Source organism: Condylostylus longicornis, unplaced genomic scaffold (genome assembly GCF_029603195.1).
Source record: "Condylostylus longicornis isolate FDR11 unplaced genomic scaffold, ASM2960319v2 ptg000080l, whole genome shotgun sequence".
Classification (NCBI taxonomy): Eukaryota; Metazoa; Arthropoda; class Insecta; order Diptera; family Dolichopodidae; genus Condylostylus; species Condylostylus longicornis.
Genome location: NW_026578048.1, coordinates 4,183,313 through 4,201,719, shown reverse-complemented (window position 1 = coordinate 4,201,719; position 18,407 = coordinate 4,183,313). Strand labels below are relative to the sequence as shown.

General features: G+C 22.2%; 2 protein-coding genes across 2 annotated transcripts; one reads left to right on the top strand and one right to left on the bottom strand.

Annotated features, from left to right (window-relative positions):
- Nucleotides 1-424: 424 nt before the first annotated feature.
- On the top strand, nucleotides 425-3,829 carry LOC129613036 (ataxin-10). Its single transcript, XM_055526925.1, has 3 exons — nucleotides 425-1,674; nucleotides 1,746-2,033; nucleotides 3,599-3,829. Exons 1-2 carry the CDS (start codon nucleotides 537-539, stop codon nucleotides 1,907-1,909), a joined length of 1,302 nt encoding a protein of 433 aa, XP_055382900.1. The 5' UTR covers nucleotides 425-536; the 3' UTR covers nucleotides 1,910-2,033; nucleotides 3,599-3,829.
- Nucleotides 3,830-5,006: 1,177 nt separating this feature from the next.
- On the bottom strand, nucleotides 5,007-13,972 carry LOC129613034 (organic cation transporter protein-like). The gene is made up of 8 exons (XM_055526921.1): nucleotides 13,419-13,972; nucleotides 11,138-11,242; nucleotides 10,792-11,062; nucleotides 6,785-6,941; nucleotides 6,444-6,713; nucleotides 6,114-6,349; nucleotides 5,856-6,031; nucleotides 5,007-5,487 (listed from the first exon to the last, which is right to left on the bottom strand). Exons 1-8 carry the CDS (start codon nucleotides 13,581-13,583, stop codon nucleotides 5,329-5,331), a joined length of 1,539 nt encoding a protein of 512 aa, XP_055382896.1. The 5' UTR covers nucleotides 13,584-13,972; the 3' UTR covers nucleotides 5,007-5,328.
- Nucleotides 13,973-18,407: the final 4,435 nt, after the last annotated feature.

The window sequence follows — 18,407 nt, the reverse complement described above, 5'->3', positions numbered from 1 at the left end:
TATTCTAGATTTTTTTGGTCTTTAGGCATTATTTGCTTTTTATAAGACCAATCTTACGTACTGATAAAAGACAAAATCTTAGATTTAATTTGAGTCTGATGAAAGTGATGTATGTAGACCTTCTTTAAGATCATCTTTCGATCGCCTGATGTCGTGTATGACGCAATATTGGAAATCAAGTTTACTGTCAGATTTTTTAAAAGTAATACACAATCAATTGTAATAGCTACAATCAATTTTTGTGGAAATTTTTTTTTCAAATTATATTATTTTCATACACAAAAAATGTCATAATTACAATAATTTACCTATGTAAACGCTTGGTTCAATAATTTTAAGTAATTATGATGTTTGATTGTTGAGAAAAACTATTGTTTACATAAATGTCAAAGTCGCTCATAGCATTTGTCATAATAATGTTAATTCTTCGAAAGTAAAATTTTGAAAAGTTGGAATATTCTTCTTTCCAAAATTTAAATGCCTTTTAAAAACAATTACATAAATTATAATTACGATAAAAAAAGTGAACTTTCAAAATGAATGAAAATAATATCACTGAGTTAAAGGAAATGGTTTCCGAAGCCCAGAAATACTTATTAGATTTAATTTATTTTTGCGCTAGTGGAAAAGAAATGAGCAATGCGTTTTCGGTTCAGGATGTGATAAGTTTCCTAAAACGACTGCGGAATAGTTGTTGTAAAGGCTATGAATCTCAATGTGAAGTTATGAATATTATCCCAACAATATTCGCTTTGCTAGAAAAGGAAATATTTAGCTTTTTTGAAGATATATCATCTGATGAAGTGGATCAGCTGAACACTTTGATTTGGCAACTGATGGCTAATTTGACTGTAAATAATCCCTCAAATCAACAATTAATTTGGGAAGGCTATGGTTCCAAGGTTAAAGAATATTTAAACGGGCTATCTCCTTATACAGACATTCAGTTATTAATTTTATATAATGTCGCGAAGGGAAATTCTGTATATTTAGATCAAAAAGACGTTTTTGAAATACTACTTAAGGTATGGACAAATATTTTAGAAAAAAAGTATGACAGGAATTTAGAATTTTTGCATATATTTTTTGAAGAATATTTATGTAACATTTCGTGTCGAATTGTACCAATATACGCAACTCTTCATGCGGAACATAGGATTGCAGTCTTGAAATATATAATTATTTATGTAAGAAATGGCAGTCCTAATGGTCAAATACAAAAAGTTTTGATGGAATTTATATCAAAAGAATTCAAAAAGAAATCAGATTGTATATTGAGAGTAAACAGTGAGCGTATAAATGAAATTTATCCATATGAAGTGTTAATATTGCTCGAAACAATTTCGGTTGCCAGTGGAGATGCTTTATATAGTCATATTTATGAAAAAGATCACTCATTATTTCTTAACGTTGGGCAGCTTTTGTATACTGTTAATGAAACTGGTAAACAATCAAATAATATTTTTACACCAATGGAAAAGCTAACTGAAGTAGCCCCCAATTCTGGAATAAACACAGATTTTCAAAATGAAATTTCGTATCAATTAAGAACACTTTTAGTAAGAACTCTGGCGAATTTATTGTACAAAAATAAAAAAAACCAAGAATATGTAAGGGAACTAAATATAATAGCAGCTATTCTGGATTCAACCAGACCAGACGCAAGGAATCCTAGTAAGTTGTTTTTTCTTTTTTTTTTAAACACATAAAAAATAAAATAGTAATTAAATGTAATTTTTTTGTAGTGATAAAGGAATGGAGTATACTTGCAATTAGAAATATGTGTGAAAATTGTTCTGAAAATCAACAAATAATATCAAATTTAACAAAAGTTGGAGATGCCTCAAAAAATGTTTTAACAGAGTTAAATTTAGAAATGGGATCGTTAAGAATTAGTCCAAAAGAATAATTTTGAAATAAAGCAAATAAAACAAAACAATATACAAGCTCATATTTGAAAAGTATTAAAATTGTTAAATATATTTGTTTGATTATCTTCTAAGTAAGAATAATACCTTACTACTTCCTTATAGGTATGAAATAACTCTGGGTTACTAATTTAAAACATATTTAACAAAAAATTTGAAGCATTATAGTGTGTGCAAAATTTATGTAAAATTAAAAAAGAACTACTCATATTCATGAAAGTTTTGTTGAAATTTAAAACTATTTATGGTTTAAGCTCACTTTTACATTTCTATTGTTTCAAAAATAAATCTTGACAAATAGTCAAATTTTATTTTGAAAATTAAAACTTCGTGTTGAATTTTTTATTTCTATCTATAACGAAATTTGTAAGCAAACTTCGTCAAACAGAAACATTGCGAAAATTCGCTAAAACTCTTCGAAACCGTATCATAAAGTTGAATGCCATATCAAATATAATGGCATCAAGTTCCAAATAAAAATTTTACCTCTTTCTAAATCCCCTAAACGATGGTATTAGTCAAAGCACTGATAATCACCCTATGCATATACATTCATTCATATAAGTTATTTTTAAGTATGGCAATGAATAAACAGAAATTTGCAAAAGTATGTAGGCAATTTAAAAATTTATAAATGTACATATAATATTGTAATAAATGTACATACAATTTATAAACCAGTACATATAATAAAATGGTGTTTCTGGGATATTCATTTATCGATTGTAAAAAAAATCATGAAAGGACTGATTTTTTAAATTAAAAGTAATTGAAATTTGCAGTACACATTAATACACATTTATTATTTTAATTGATTGAAATAATTGGGTGAAGAATTTATTTTATTGATGCATATTAATTAATCAAATTGTTCATTAAATAGATTTAATTTTATTGTGCAAAAAAAAACTAAAATTTTCAAAATACATAATAATATATTTTTATAGTACATAATATTTAAGGTAATAATGTATAGTACATGATGTTAAGGTAACTAAGGGGATCATTCCATCTACTTACACAGCACTGACATTCCATCTAGTATTTACAGCACCGATTTAAAAAGAAAATTTAATTTGATATATTATATTAAATAGTATTTTGGTAAATAATTCAAATAGTATTTTGAAATATTTTCTTATAAATTTAATATTTTATTAATCGTGGTCATAGCCTGATTTATTAGGCTTATTAAAAATTTTTCCATATGAAGTTGTATGAATGGAAAGATCAATCTATTACGAGTAAAGCTGTACAAATGGAACAACCAATGTAAAGTTTTTGGGTTATTGAAAAAAATTTATATACGAAACACTAGAAAATTATTATTATTATAGTGACTATACCTACCTATCATTATAAAAATTTTAAAATATTTTATAAAACAAAATTAAAAAATTTTTTTAAATTATATTTGCATATCATTGGGCGAAAACTTTAACTGCAATACAATTGCTGAAGTTATTGTTTGGTTACTTAATTAGTTTCGTTTAATTGTTAATGGTAAACCTATGTATCTATCAGTGATTCATTACTATCCAAAAATTGATATAATATTATGTATATGTATGTATGTACGTATCTTCCTTTGGAAATCAAAATATTTTATTAATATAGAACAAGTTATGAAATAATTATTTAATATTGAAATTTTAAAAATTTATTTTTAGGACACCAAATAAATGAATATTGAAGATTTTTGATTTGCGCGACGAGGACAACAGTTCACCGTGACTACGTGTAAAGATCTACCAAATAAATGAAACAAAAATATTATTTTCAAAGTTTTACACGTAAATATGTAATTTAAAAATAAATTAAATTTTAAATCACATATATTATGCATAATTAATATTTATAACGAATATAAAATGTTTTAAAATTAGTAAAACTCCTAAAATATGTGAATTTATTAGAATGTACATATACTAAAATTGTAAAATATTTTGATGAAAACCTAAAGTAGAGAGTGCCAGTTCTATAGTTTTTTATTCAGTTACTTATTTAATTGAATAATTTATTTATTGATATGACATTGGTTCATTACACAAACAAAAGAAGAATTTTTGTTTATGTATTGACGATCAAATTTACAGAAAATATTTATAAATTTTCCATTTATGATGATAAATTGAAATCAAGACTAAAAAATAAGTATCAAAAACTAAAAAGAGTAAAAAACCACAAAAATAAAGAAAAATATATATTTGATGTGACCAGCATATAACCGACTGCAATTATGTATATAAATTGTAAATATTTACAATATTTACAAATTCACTTGTTCTTGTTAGTTCAGCAAAATTGTTTATGCATACTTACTTTAAATTTTAAGATAGCTGTTAATTTTTTAATTAGTTTCTTTTCAAAAATAAAAATTTCGTTCTCAGTTGAAGTTTTTTCTAAATTGAAATTGAGCTTTTTGTAATTTGATTTTATTGAAAAATTTGTTAATCAGTTTTGCTCCAATTGCTTTGGTATGATATGCTAAAAAAGTTATTAATTCATCACATGCACAAAGTTAATTCAAATTAAATTTTCCTTGAAATTGATTGAGCAATGAAATGTAGTAGTTGAACGATGGATAGACCGATATTCAATCAAAAATTATTTTATCTTTATTTTTGGTATGATATATTCCGTTCAAAACTAGATATGGGAAAATTGATATTATCACAATGCTTCCCTTATTGTATGTAACATAGTTCGTATTTGGTAAAAAGAAATTATTTTTAGTTTTAAATAAATTTAAATGAATGAACATCAAATTATTGAGTAAAGTTTTGATGACTTGATAATTGATATATAGGATTTTTATTTTTATCTTTAAATTGAAAATATTGTATACTCACTCATTTATTCAATTGTTTTTTAAATTATTATTGAAACAAAGTACATTTGTAATTCTTTATTGATGTATTGAGACGAATCAGAATAATTTTTTTCTTTGGTATAGAAAAAAAAAATTTATATTAAATTTATTTTTTAAAACCATTTTTTGGATTTAAAATATTCTTATTAGTTTATATAGTAAATAGTAATAAAAGTAGGTTTTTAATTTAATAATTTTATTTGGTCTTATGTTTTATTTTTTAATTATAAATTAAGTATATATTTTATTATATTAAATATGAATACATATACGTTTTATTAAAAACACTTAACGCTTAAAAATTTTATTCTACTAAATATAACTTGCTAAATTAAACATATATTGTATGTGTTATATTGATATTTCAATTAAATTCATTTTATATATAAAAATTATATAATAATAATAATATATGTAATACATATATTGTATTCGTATATGGCAAAAACTTGCATGTATATAACTATAATAATAATACCTACATTTTTTTTAATACTAACAATTATAAGAGTTTTATTAATGGAACTATCACAGTTTATTTGGTTTTTCCCATACGTCGTGTGCTTCTTCAATAGTATTCGGTAATGTAGAATTTAAAGTTTCTGGTAATAATATTGTTGCTAATCCAGTTGCTGATACTAATAGTCCTATTATTGTCATTGGGATATAAGCTGGTATTATTGTGGCCTATAATAAAATTTATTAATTTTTATAATAATATTTTAATGTATATACAATATATATTTATATAACAATTGATAATGCATTTGTAATTTTTAACTTATGTGAATATTAGAGCAATAATAAGCTTAAAATTGTAAAATAATAAAAATATCCTGGACTAATAAAAGACATAAATCTAAGTTTTACTATCAGAACATAATGACTATACATTTTGAAAAGAAAATAATTAATACACTATTACTTAAAATTTTAAGCGCTTTTTGATAGAAAAAGAAGAATTTGATTACTTTAGTTGTTATATAAATATTTGTTAAAATTTAACGTTTAATATTATAAGTTAATAATTTCTTAAAAAATAGTTTTCCATTTACCAAAAACATAAATTGTGGTGCTAAAAGGCTAGCCACTCTTGCTGCAAAACAGCACAAACCTAAAGCAAAACCACGGCATATTGTTGGAAATAGTTCACTGGCATACATGAACATTCCACCGAAAGAGGAAACAGTTAATCCTTTTGCAAGCATTGTTAATACAAGTACAGAATAACCTATACATAAAAGAATAAAACAATTAATATAAATTTTATATATTTTTACATTTTCATATAAAATAATTAATAAAATATTAACCTTTCACTTCACTCTCTTCAATGAAATATGAAAAACCAACAAATATTAATATTACTCCATTTGCAATTTGATAAAATGTCATTGGAATACGTCGTCCAAATCTAGATAAAACAAAATATGATGATACATATCCTAAATTTTCAGCAACAGCTCCAACTAAGAAATTAATATGCCGTTGGCCAGTTAGATTTGGTAAATAATAAAGAATTCCGTAATAGGATAACGTTACTGAAAACCTACACATATACATATGTATGTGTATATAATTATAAATTTGTACATATAGTAAGAAAAATATATGAATTTTTTTTTTTAAAAGAAAATCTTTACCAAACTGCTATCATTATAATTAAATGTTTTCTTAGAATAAAACTTCTTAAAACGTCCATAATTCCAGTTGATGATTTTGGTCCATCTTCAGTATTATAATTTTCCATTGAACTAGTTAATGTTATATCATTTTCTAAATTTTTTAATACTGTATTACATGCATCCATAGTTGCTGTATCTTGATTTTTCTTTGCCATAGATTTAATAGCTTTTACACATTCATGATATTTATTATTAACATAAAGCCATGATATTGATTCAGGAATTAGCCTAACATTAAATCATTATTCAAAATTAATATTTATTAAATTATGTTAATTTTTAAATTAATTTGTACATACCAACTATATATAACGCTTAAAACTAAAGGTATTGTCATAACTAATGTTAAAACTCTCCATGAATGTATTTTGTAAGCAACGCCACCCAAAATCATTAAACCAAAAGTCCAATTAAGTTCCCAAAATATAGCTGCAGCTGTACGATTTCTTGATGGGGCTATATTTATTAAAAAAAATTTCGTGTAATTATTGTATAATGAAATCTTAAAATTTCAATTTTGATAGAATTTTTGAAATAAATAGTATGTAAGTACTTAATCTTAATTAAGTTTAGGTAGTAAACATGATTTTTAAAAAAAAAAATAAATGATCTTAATTGTGATCTCGTGGGTCAGTAGATATAATTAGGTAAAAAAATTATTGTGATCTTGTAGGACAGAGACTAATAATGAAGAGTTCTTATAGACAATATTCTTAAATTATGTCATTAATTTGTACTTCATTAATTTGTATGTTTGGAAATAGTGAAGATCCAATAAACCAACATAAACACACATTTTTTCTTGTTGTAATTTGTTCCAGAATAAAATGCAATAATAATTGTAAATAGCTAAAGAGAAAACATTGTAATACAGAACAGAATAGAAATTGTAACACAAATTGTAATAGTTAGAATTGAAACAAAAATGTAGTGGAAACCAAATGGATTGAGTAACATTAATTAATTTTCAATTAATAAAAAGTCTACAAACAATTTTTAATTAATGTTTTTTGTTTTTGTTTTGGAAAATTAATTCAATTTAGTGTTTAAATTCATTGAAGAAAATTGTGTGTAATAAATTAAAATGATTTGATATAAAAAGTGTGCTATATACGCACTACAATTAATTCTGAATAATCTTAAAGAGAGAAAAAAAAAATACTTTATAAGTCTATAAGTCGCCATAAGTATGTTAAATAAAAAAAATTATATTAATTTTATTTCACACGTCACTCTATATATTATAATCAAAATTATTAGCAATTAATTGTGATTATAACAATTTTTTAAAATCTTTATTAAATTAATGTTATACAGATAAGATTATATTATAAAAAAAATTTGTATATATGATATTGTAATTTAGGCAGTCATCAATAATTATGTATATACTTTAGTATGATTAATTAGTAAAAATTATTAAGTGGATATACTATAAATTTACTTAGGTGCCTATATGTAGAGGTACTTAAAAAAATACTTGAGATAATATTGTTTTCAAATTCCTTCTACTAAATTTTATCTGTTTTTTTTTTTTTTTTTGGGAATATTATATAAAAAAATATTTATTCATAAATTTAATATAGTTGTGATGTTATAATTTGAGTTACACAAAAATTATATTATTTGCATAGTTATAAAATTTCTATTGAAAATTATTTCGACTTTGTACTCACACTTAATTATATGACATACATACATTTAATATGTATGTAAATTATTTAATTTTTGAATATTGAATATTATAGTATAATATTGGTTATTGTTGAGAGAAAATAGAGAATATGTAGAAATTGGAATTCAAATTTAATATTTTATCCTTTTATTGCCGCTGTAAAGTTTTAGGTATATTTCATAATTTCAATGTTTTAGAAATTAAATATTAAATTGATAATTCAAAATTAATATTGATTAATTAATTAAATGTTAATGAAACCCTTATAGAAAAATTATTATTATTAAAATTTGTGTTTTTATCATTTGGCAGAAATAGTTTGCAAGTACCGCTTGTCAGTTCTCATAAAACACCATTTTTTTCTGATAAAAATCGGATAATTTGAACAATATAAAAAGCTACTATTATAAAGGACACAAACTAAAGTTAAGTTTTTCTTTTAATATTTATTAGAAGAAATCTAAGGAACAACCTGTTTAGAATTAGAATGCTTAGAAAATTCAATTGGATTTTAATGTTTTACGCTGGACTAAAACTTTCTATATAGCAGTTTTGTTAAAATTTTTATAAAAATTTTATTTTATTTATGTATATTATTTGTATTCATATTATTAATATTGGTAATGATGAATATAATAATTTTACATGTTTACGTATACGTATATATTTTGTGTATCGATATATACTCGTAAATATTTACGTTACTGCATTATATCAAATTATAATTATATTCAATATTACATTTTAAAAATTTAATCATAGTTCATTTGATTGACATTGAAACTTATTCAAAAGAATCGAATTAATTTTAAAAAACATATGAAAATATGTGCCAGACCAATATGCAGTATTATATGACTTAAAAATTAAATTTAAACAAACTGAAAAAAATTCGATATCAGCGAAAAATAAGAATAAAAAAAAATAAAAAACAAGAATGCGGTGATTTTTAACTCATATGCTACAAAAAGAGATACAAAAATTTTCCAAGTTATTATGAAAAATTAATAGAAAATTTTTAAGTCTCTTAGGTTTAATTTCAAGTTTATTTTGTATAAGAATATTATTACTGCAATTTTGCAATATGTCGTATGTAAGTTTTATTCTTATATTTTAATGTATTTTGTAAGAATATAATCTGAGAATAAAAAAACATATTAAACGTATTTGTAAGTTATTATCTATGCGTTTACATAGAAAAAAAAATTAAACTGGTCACAATAAGGTAAAATTATTATGCAAAATCCATTAAAAAAAATAAAATTTAATTATTACACACACATGCATACAATTGTATGCAGGTATTATATTTTGAATTTGTCGCATCTATTCAATAATTTAAAATTTGGCCAAATTCGAAATATAATTGTAGATAAATAAAGTGTAAATAAAAATAATAACGAGTATATTGACCCCTATAGGTATGCAATTAGCGTATGTATAGGTTTCTCTACTGTATAATAAGATTTATTTGTAAGAGAGAAGATAAAAAAATACAAATTAAATGCTTTGCATAATATCGATTCATACACTTCCAAATAGACTCAATGTTCTTCAAACCTCTATAATTTTAAAAATTTGCTAATTATGAACAATGTCAATAAAAATGTCGATAACAGATTTAGTTTAGAAAAACTAAAAAAAAAGAAAAACTTTTTTTTAATTGCCTACATGGTTACTATATTCTTGGAAATATTCTAAAAATCTATTTTTTATTTATAAAAACTTGATTAAATTTTCTTCAAAAAATTGATTTTAAATTGATTTAGTCGAAACTACTAATTCTAAGTCACATAATTTAGTTTTAACATTTTAATTACTTATTGTATTAAAAATTGTATTTTATTTTGAATGCTCAAAACTATTCGCAATCTGATCGATCTGATTAATAAAGTACAATAATAACTACTGCATATTTATGCATGTATATATTTACATACTTCAGTATATTAATCTAGTGAATACGGTATGCGTATACTATAATTTATTTGTACACAAAAATTTGTTAATTTGATTATCACTTTTATTGTAGTACGGGGACGTAAAGTACAAAATAAATTTTGTTTTTTTTTTATTGATATACAAATATACATTACATACAATTTTTAAAATAAACACCTTAGTAATGTATAAGTATGTATATATAGGTATAATTGAAAAATTTTAATAATAATTTTCAACTATCATGTTGTCAGATATTTTCTATATATTATATACGTTCATGATAACGAATATATTAACATATAAATTATCATATTTCATTTTAGAAAGAATTAAAATTTAAATAAAGACAGGGGAATAATAGAATTCTAAATTAAAATATAAATTTGTTTATAATATAAATAATATAAATATGTAAGTCTATTGAATTTTTGTGGATTATTACTGATTGAAATTAATATCTTAATAATCACCGCAAAAATTTATTTTAATAAGTAAATAAATTATTTTCAAATCTCTACTACTCTTTTGTATTTTAAAATCATAAAAGAAAATAATATTATTTTTATGAAATATAATTAAATTTTTTTAAGTGATCATGAAACTGAACACAATAATGAGTAAAGAATTATTGAGCATTTTGTATTTATGAAACTTAAATATGATTAAATTTTTTTAAATTATACTTACAATATTCCATAATTAATATGTATGTACATGTTTGTAATCCTTGTACAAATATTCCTAATACAATTCGAAATATTATGAATAATGTTAGACTATTTCCAAAATAAACGCATATTGATAATAATATAATTGAATACATGCAAGTTAAAACAACTTTTTTTCGACCAAATTTATCACACAGCATATTACATAAAAGTGAACCAATTGTAACACCAACAAAATACAATGTATTTGTTAAAGGTCCAATATATTCATTTTTACAAACTAATGAGAACTGCATTCAAATGCAATGAGAAAAAATAAATATTTTTTGTATTTATTAAAATCTTAGATATGGAAATTAATTTACCTCAGAAACAATTGTTTCATCATCTGTAGGATCAAATGAATATGTTTGACATTCATTTGTTGTATTGCCTATTGTACAAGTAGAATTTAAACTTTCGTCATCATCCTGAAAGTAATTTCGAAAAAAATATATATATAGCTATATTTAACTTTAAAATTTCAAAAATTTTATGAATTGTTTTAATTTTTGAGTGAAAATTTCATGTACAAAAATGTATTTCATCACAATTTATGGGTTTTTCCAAATTTCATTACCCATATTGTTATCCTATAGCAGTAGAAATAGTTAATAAATATCACGATTAATATTATAATGTGTTCTTATCATTAATTTCATTCATTAAAAATTTTATTATTGTCAAATATTGAAATAAAAATAATATCGCAAATATTTTATTGTTTAAAATATATGGTCCTTATGCGAAGACACGTATCTAAAAATTTTTACTGTTTTTAGAAAAAAATCAATTTGAAATTTTCAAATATTTAAATTTTATGTTTTTTAATGTAATTGACTATGAAGCAATAGTTGTTTATTTTTAATTTAATTATATTTTGAGATAAATTTACACAATTTTTAATTACTCCCAATTTTTACAATATTTCGTATTGAACAAAAAAAAAATTTTTTTTCGATAGAATTTTTTCGTGTTTCTTAAGCTTTAATTTAAATTGAAAAACATGAAACTTTTAGGGCTCGAAAGACATCATAAAATTAATTATTAGTTTTGTTAAAATTTATAAGATTTTTAAAAATTTTTAAAAGTTTTACTTGTCATTTCTCAAGCATATTTTCAAATATAAGTAAAAATATGTGAATAAATCAAAAATTTGTGAAGTATTTTTGTGAGTCTTAGTATTATTACCCGTTTTCGGTACTATCTATAATATTTTTTTGTTAACCTCTGTTTAATTTTCTTTGATTAGAGTTAAATTATTTTCCATTTAAACTTTTTTTAATTGTTTACTGCAGTACTGTAATTAAAAACTTACAAGTATATTTATGTGGGTCATTGCCTCATTTCAATGAATGAATAATTTAATATGCAAAACAAGTCTTTACTTAATATGTACGAATGTTGAACATGTCATACGGTAGCAATTAGAGTTAAAAGTTTAGTACTTTTTTTAAAGTTTGTTTTTGGGTGTTTAGGAAAGTAGATACATATAATATAGCGATCGTTACTCTCTGCTAAAAGTATTAAATCACTTAAAATTAATGTCTTTGAATATTTTTTAACAGTTTTTTATTCATTATTTTAATTTCTTATTTTTCTTGGAAAAAATTTGCAGTATTAAATAAAAAAAACTTAGAACTAAAAAGATGAAACCTAATTTTTTAAATCTTAAACAAAGTTTTTGTTAGAAATATGTGTTTAAATTTATTATGATATTTTCATATGTAATATTGTTGTTGAGTAAATCAACAATTTATAGAAGAGTACATATATAAAATTTTGTTATACAAAAATTTCATATTTTTTTAAAAATTATCAGAAATATGCAAAATAAATTCACGATCCAATGCCAGCATTTTTATATTTCAGAAAAAAGAATAAGACATAAGCCGGCTTCTTGTGGTGTTATCAGTTGTAAAATTCAAACCAGATACAGGTCTATTGCATACAACGAACTATATATGTACATATATGAAAATATATTTTATTAACAAGAAACATGATTGTTTAATATTTACGAATGGTTTCTATTTACATATTTAACTTTAATTATTTAAATATTAAATTCTATATTTAAAATAAATATTATTATAAATTAAAATTATTTTTAAAGTAAATAAATTTTTAATTCCATGTGAGTAAAAAAATTATCAACATAAAAAAATTGGGCATAAAATTTGCTTTTAATCGAAAATATTTTCCTTTTCTTAAAAAAAATAATTTTTTTTTCATAAAAATTTCTAATTTAATTTTTCCCAAACTCAATAAATTTTTTCAATTAAATATGAAATCGATCACTTTTGAAATGGAGGGTAGAAATACGGTAATTGTAAGTGTTAGTCGCTCTTATGTTAAATATTTTAGAATTAATTTTTTTTTTGTATTTCCAAAATTACCAGAATTACAATAACTTGGACGCATGAATTTTGTATTTTTATAAATTTTATTAATAGTTAAAAAATATTTTAATATACTCGTATTTGTATAAGTTTATTTAACAATACAGTAAATTTTCCAAATGTACAATGAACTTTAGTAGATCCGCTTTTATATGTGCAGTTTTTAGAATTTTAATAAAATATCAAAATTATTAATTATACTTACAGCACAATAAAAATTAGGTTTATATGTATAAAATGATGTTATTGTATGATTAATACCAACTGACATACTATTTAATGCTAAAACTATTATTAAAAATATTTGAAATCGTCCTTTTTTCTCAAGAAAATTTTCTGTTAAATTCTTTATTTCATCTATATGCCCCATTTTATTATTATTATTATATTTTTCACTTAATTTTTTAATTATAACTTATTATTTATGATAAATTTTGTATTATTCTTGTTGTAATAATTTTTCATAAGAAATTCTAAAAAAAAAATACCAAACACTTTATAGCATTAAAAATCAATTTAGTTTTATTATTATACAATAAAATTAAATTACTGAAATTCTCAATTCCAAACTATTTATGATTATTATTTTATTATTATTATTCTTTTATATATTTTCAATAATTTGGGTGTCAATATATTATATACACGTTATAATAATTAATATTAAAGTACACATATATGTATGTATAAATTTTCTATATTAATTTTGCAAAAATCTTCGAAACGTATCCGAATTTCAGTCAACACGAATCAACGGTTTTACCGTTAATGAAAAACTGATCTGTTAAACTTAAACATTTAAATGAAATAAAAAAAATTTATAATAAAAAAAAAAAAAGAAAAACGAGGGAAACATGAAATTATATGAATGAAAAACAAAAAAAAATTTGCTTTTAATTATTGTTTTTATTTTTTTTTTAACTAGAATATTGAACGGACAATCACATATTGCTAATTTGGTGAGTACAAAATAGCATATTTACGATACGGTATATAAAGAAAGAAAAATTGAGTATTTCGTTATTTTGAATATTCATATGGGAAAATTTTAATGGGAGAGACAGAGAATTCTAATAACGGGAGAAATTACTAATAACTTATACAGCCTGATTTTGCTTTTAAACTTTTCCTCCACTCTTTTTTATTTAACGCATAAATTTAAGTGAGAATAATGTACATATATGTACCGTATAATAACAGAGATTGCCCGAAATTAAGAAAAACGACATATATGTACATATAATTTATACAGATATTGTAATTATATACATAAACAACTTAAAATTTAATAAAACTAGATTGATACGCAAACGTACTTACAATCAATGTGTTTATAATAGTTTATACGTTTTTCATACAATGCAATTAAATTATTCACAAATGTTTGTAATTTTTTAGGCCATGGAGTATTCTTCATATAATTACCTATAACTATACACACTCGTATATATAATTTTATGTTTGTATTACATTCTGCCTTAAGTATCTTTGATTATTGTTTAAGCTGGTTTAAGTATTGAAAAATTTACAATAGTTGACATTCGCCTTTAAAATTCATACATACATATACTCGTATTATGTATATTATGTTTGAACAAAATGTATATATACGTACATTTATATATATGTATATCTGTAATAATTATTCATTGAATATATAATTTAGTCGATGTTATTAGCTTATATAATTTTATATATAAAAAAAATAAAAAATGTGCTTTCAATAATGGAATCATTGTAAATGTTATATGAATTGTGTAAAATAGAAAAAAAATATACAGATCTTCATCGAGATTCAATTTATATATATGAACAGAAAGATATTTTAATTATGCAAAAGTATATTACAATACAACCGATGAAAATTCATGTTATTTAGTTTCCCATTTTATTCTTGATTTAAGTTACCTATACTCAAATTATTTTATGCCTGCATATTTGTGTATATTTATTTACCTATATCTACATGAATTATACATGTTTGCAATAATATTAATATATTTTAATACCGAATATATAAACTACATTAACAATGTTACAAATATTTCAACTATTTCAGGTAAAAATAAAAAAAAAGTGAAAGTTACTTAACAGGAATGATAAGTACAGACAATTGATATATGTACGCACTGTGTGTATATACTCGATTTATGCTCCTATAATCCTATATATACTCATGAGTGATCAAATCAAATATACTCTTACATTAGGGCAGATTTTAATTTTAACAGTGATCTCTGTTCGATCAAAAATGTTAACTTGATTTTTTAATAATATGTTTATATAATATGAGAGTAAATTCTTTGTACATGCATAATGTATGTAAGATCACAATTTGTGTTTTCGTTTTTTCTTGTTCTGATCTATTAAAAAAATTGATCCGCGTTTGTAATTTACCTCTTAGCATTCAGCGCTAAAAATTAGTGTTCATTTGAAAAATTATTAAACGACAGAATGAATGCAGACATTGGCTTTGTATTCAAAATTCAGAGCAGCACACACGCTAAAAAATTTCATCTCCATTATATCTGATCAAAGTTAGCTTTTAAGCTAAAAAACGAAAACTCCCGATAGTCCTCGTTATTGCATACATTTAGGATGACGCAATATTTTATCGTAATTATTTGTCATAATAAAATATTAAGTATGTATGGATACAGGTCTTTTGTAACAAGTCTTTTAATATGTGTTTAGATTTGGTTTTAGTAAATATTTTTTTAGTAATTTTTTTGAAAAGAATTGAGCACTAATAATTAATCTAAGATAAAATATTTCTCTTAGTCGGTAAAATTCTGGAGTAGAAATCATTTTTTCAATCACAAAAAGCTATAAGTCCAATATCTAAAATCCAAAAATTCCTGAAATTAATAATAAAGATAAACAGTTTGACTATGTAAATAAATACGTTAGGTGTACAATTTTAATTACTTCTCTTTATTGTAATTATTATTGTCACCTACTCAATAGAATAAAATCATTATTATTATTCAATAACAATACGGAATTCAAAAATAAAAAAATATTTGAGTACGTTTAGTTTATCTTAACATCGTATTTTTTCTAAATAATTGGAATTATTAAAATTAATCATTACAGGTGAAAATAAAGGTAATATTGTATAAATTTTTGCGTTTCTTTCAATTTATACACTTTTACAATATTTTTAGGCTACTTTTCAGATTATTTTCATTATTTGTAATGTGATTTGTGTTTGGTTTTACATACATACAAACAATTGTTATTCTTCTTAGTAAATTCTGTCAATATTGTTTTTTTCCAGCTAAAAAACAACTTTTACAGTTATTTCGTATTTTCATATATCTAGAAAGTAAATACGCTTTCCATATTGCATGTGTAGAACATAATTTAATTTTATTATTATTATTAAAATTTTATTAATGTTCCGAAAAATATATATATATATGTATGTATGTGTATAAATAAATAACAAAATATCTTTATTTTTCGAATTAATTAATTTAATAAATTATTGGTTAATAAATCATTATTAAATTATATTTATATTATTTCATAATTATATTTATTTAATAAGGAAAAAAATGAAATTTTGTAATAATAAAGGAGTTTCGAAAATTTTGTTTTGTATACATAATTCAGTTCAAATTTCATTTATTATAACTCTATTTATAATTGTTAACCCATTAACCCTTAAGTATAATCGCGTTTTTTATTTCACATAAATAAAATTGCATAATAAATTCTAGTAAAACACAAAATCAAATAGTTAACATCTTCGAACTTGACCATTGATGCAGTGGTTATGGTCCTTTAACCGAAGGGTCTCTGATTCAAACCCCGGTCAGGTCACTATAAAAATTATATTCAATATTATATAACTTAATATGCAATACTAATAATAATAAATATTATACAAGTAATTTTCAAATATTCATAATATTCGATACTAAAGACTAAGAAAAATAAACAGTAAATATTATAAACTGAAATATTTAATATAAATAAAAAAAAACTAAGGTAGGCTAGTCACTTACCAATTTAACTCTCTACGACTATAGAAACTAGGGCATGATATCATGTACTGGCCAATCGAACTAAATAAAAACATCTTCAAACTAAATTTCGTCGAAATCAAAGTATCATAGTTTACGAAAACAATCTGGTACTTCTCGTAAACTATGGTACATTTTTAATGCTCTATGTTAAGAAAAGTAATATAATTAGAAAAATTTGTGACTGCCAATAGCTTTATCCAAAAATTTTAACAAAAATTAAATAGAAATACTGGTTAATTTTCATGTACTTAGTTTTAGAAAAACCGGTAAATTATGCAAATCCTTTAAAAAGTCAAATTTTTTTGCACCCGAATATCAGTTAAGGGTTAATATAATTTATTAAAATATTATTATTTAGAGATACATTAAATAAGGTTTAAAATTCAAAGTCAATTAACTCCTTTTTTCCAAAAATCTTAAAAGGGAAATTCTCTTTACGCACAGGCTGTATACTAGCCATGGCATTATAAAATAATTGCCTTATAGTGCAAAAATTAAGTATGTATTATGTAATTTGAAAGACATATGAAAATTTTGAAAAAAAAATATAATTTTTTAAGAAATATAAAAGACCTTGTTTATGAATAAGACTTATTTCAATACTTTTCTAAATTAATGTCTATATACGTAAACAAATTTAGTAATAGAATAGCGCCAATGTAATTGATCAAAGCTCAATATTTTTTTTTTATTGAATTGATGTTATAAAATCATTGGACATTTTAAAATACTTTCAATTGAAAATGAACTACAAGTATATCACGTATTTAAATATTTTATTTACATAAAAGTTTATTTCAATTTTCAAATTCCGACAATTGTTGTTAAATAATAAAATTTTTTATATAATTTTATACCAGAGATATATCATTTTCATCATACTCGTAATAATTTGTCAGCATTTGATTAGTAGAAGAGCAATAGGTTCCTTTATGAGACCAGTACAAATAGCAATGCTAAATTCTTAAAAAGCAGTGACAAAATATTAACAAACCAATACATACAAATTTTAACATGCTATACAACACCACATTTCTTTTGTATATTATACGTGCTATAAACAAGAACCTGGATACATGAGTAATAACAAAATTATTGAGGCTATGATGCTGTCTAAATATTTTCCTATAATCATATAGGTATATGCACTAATTTTAATA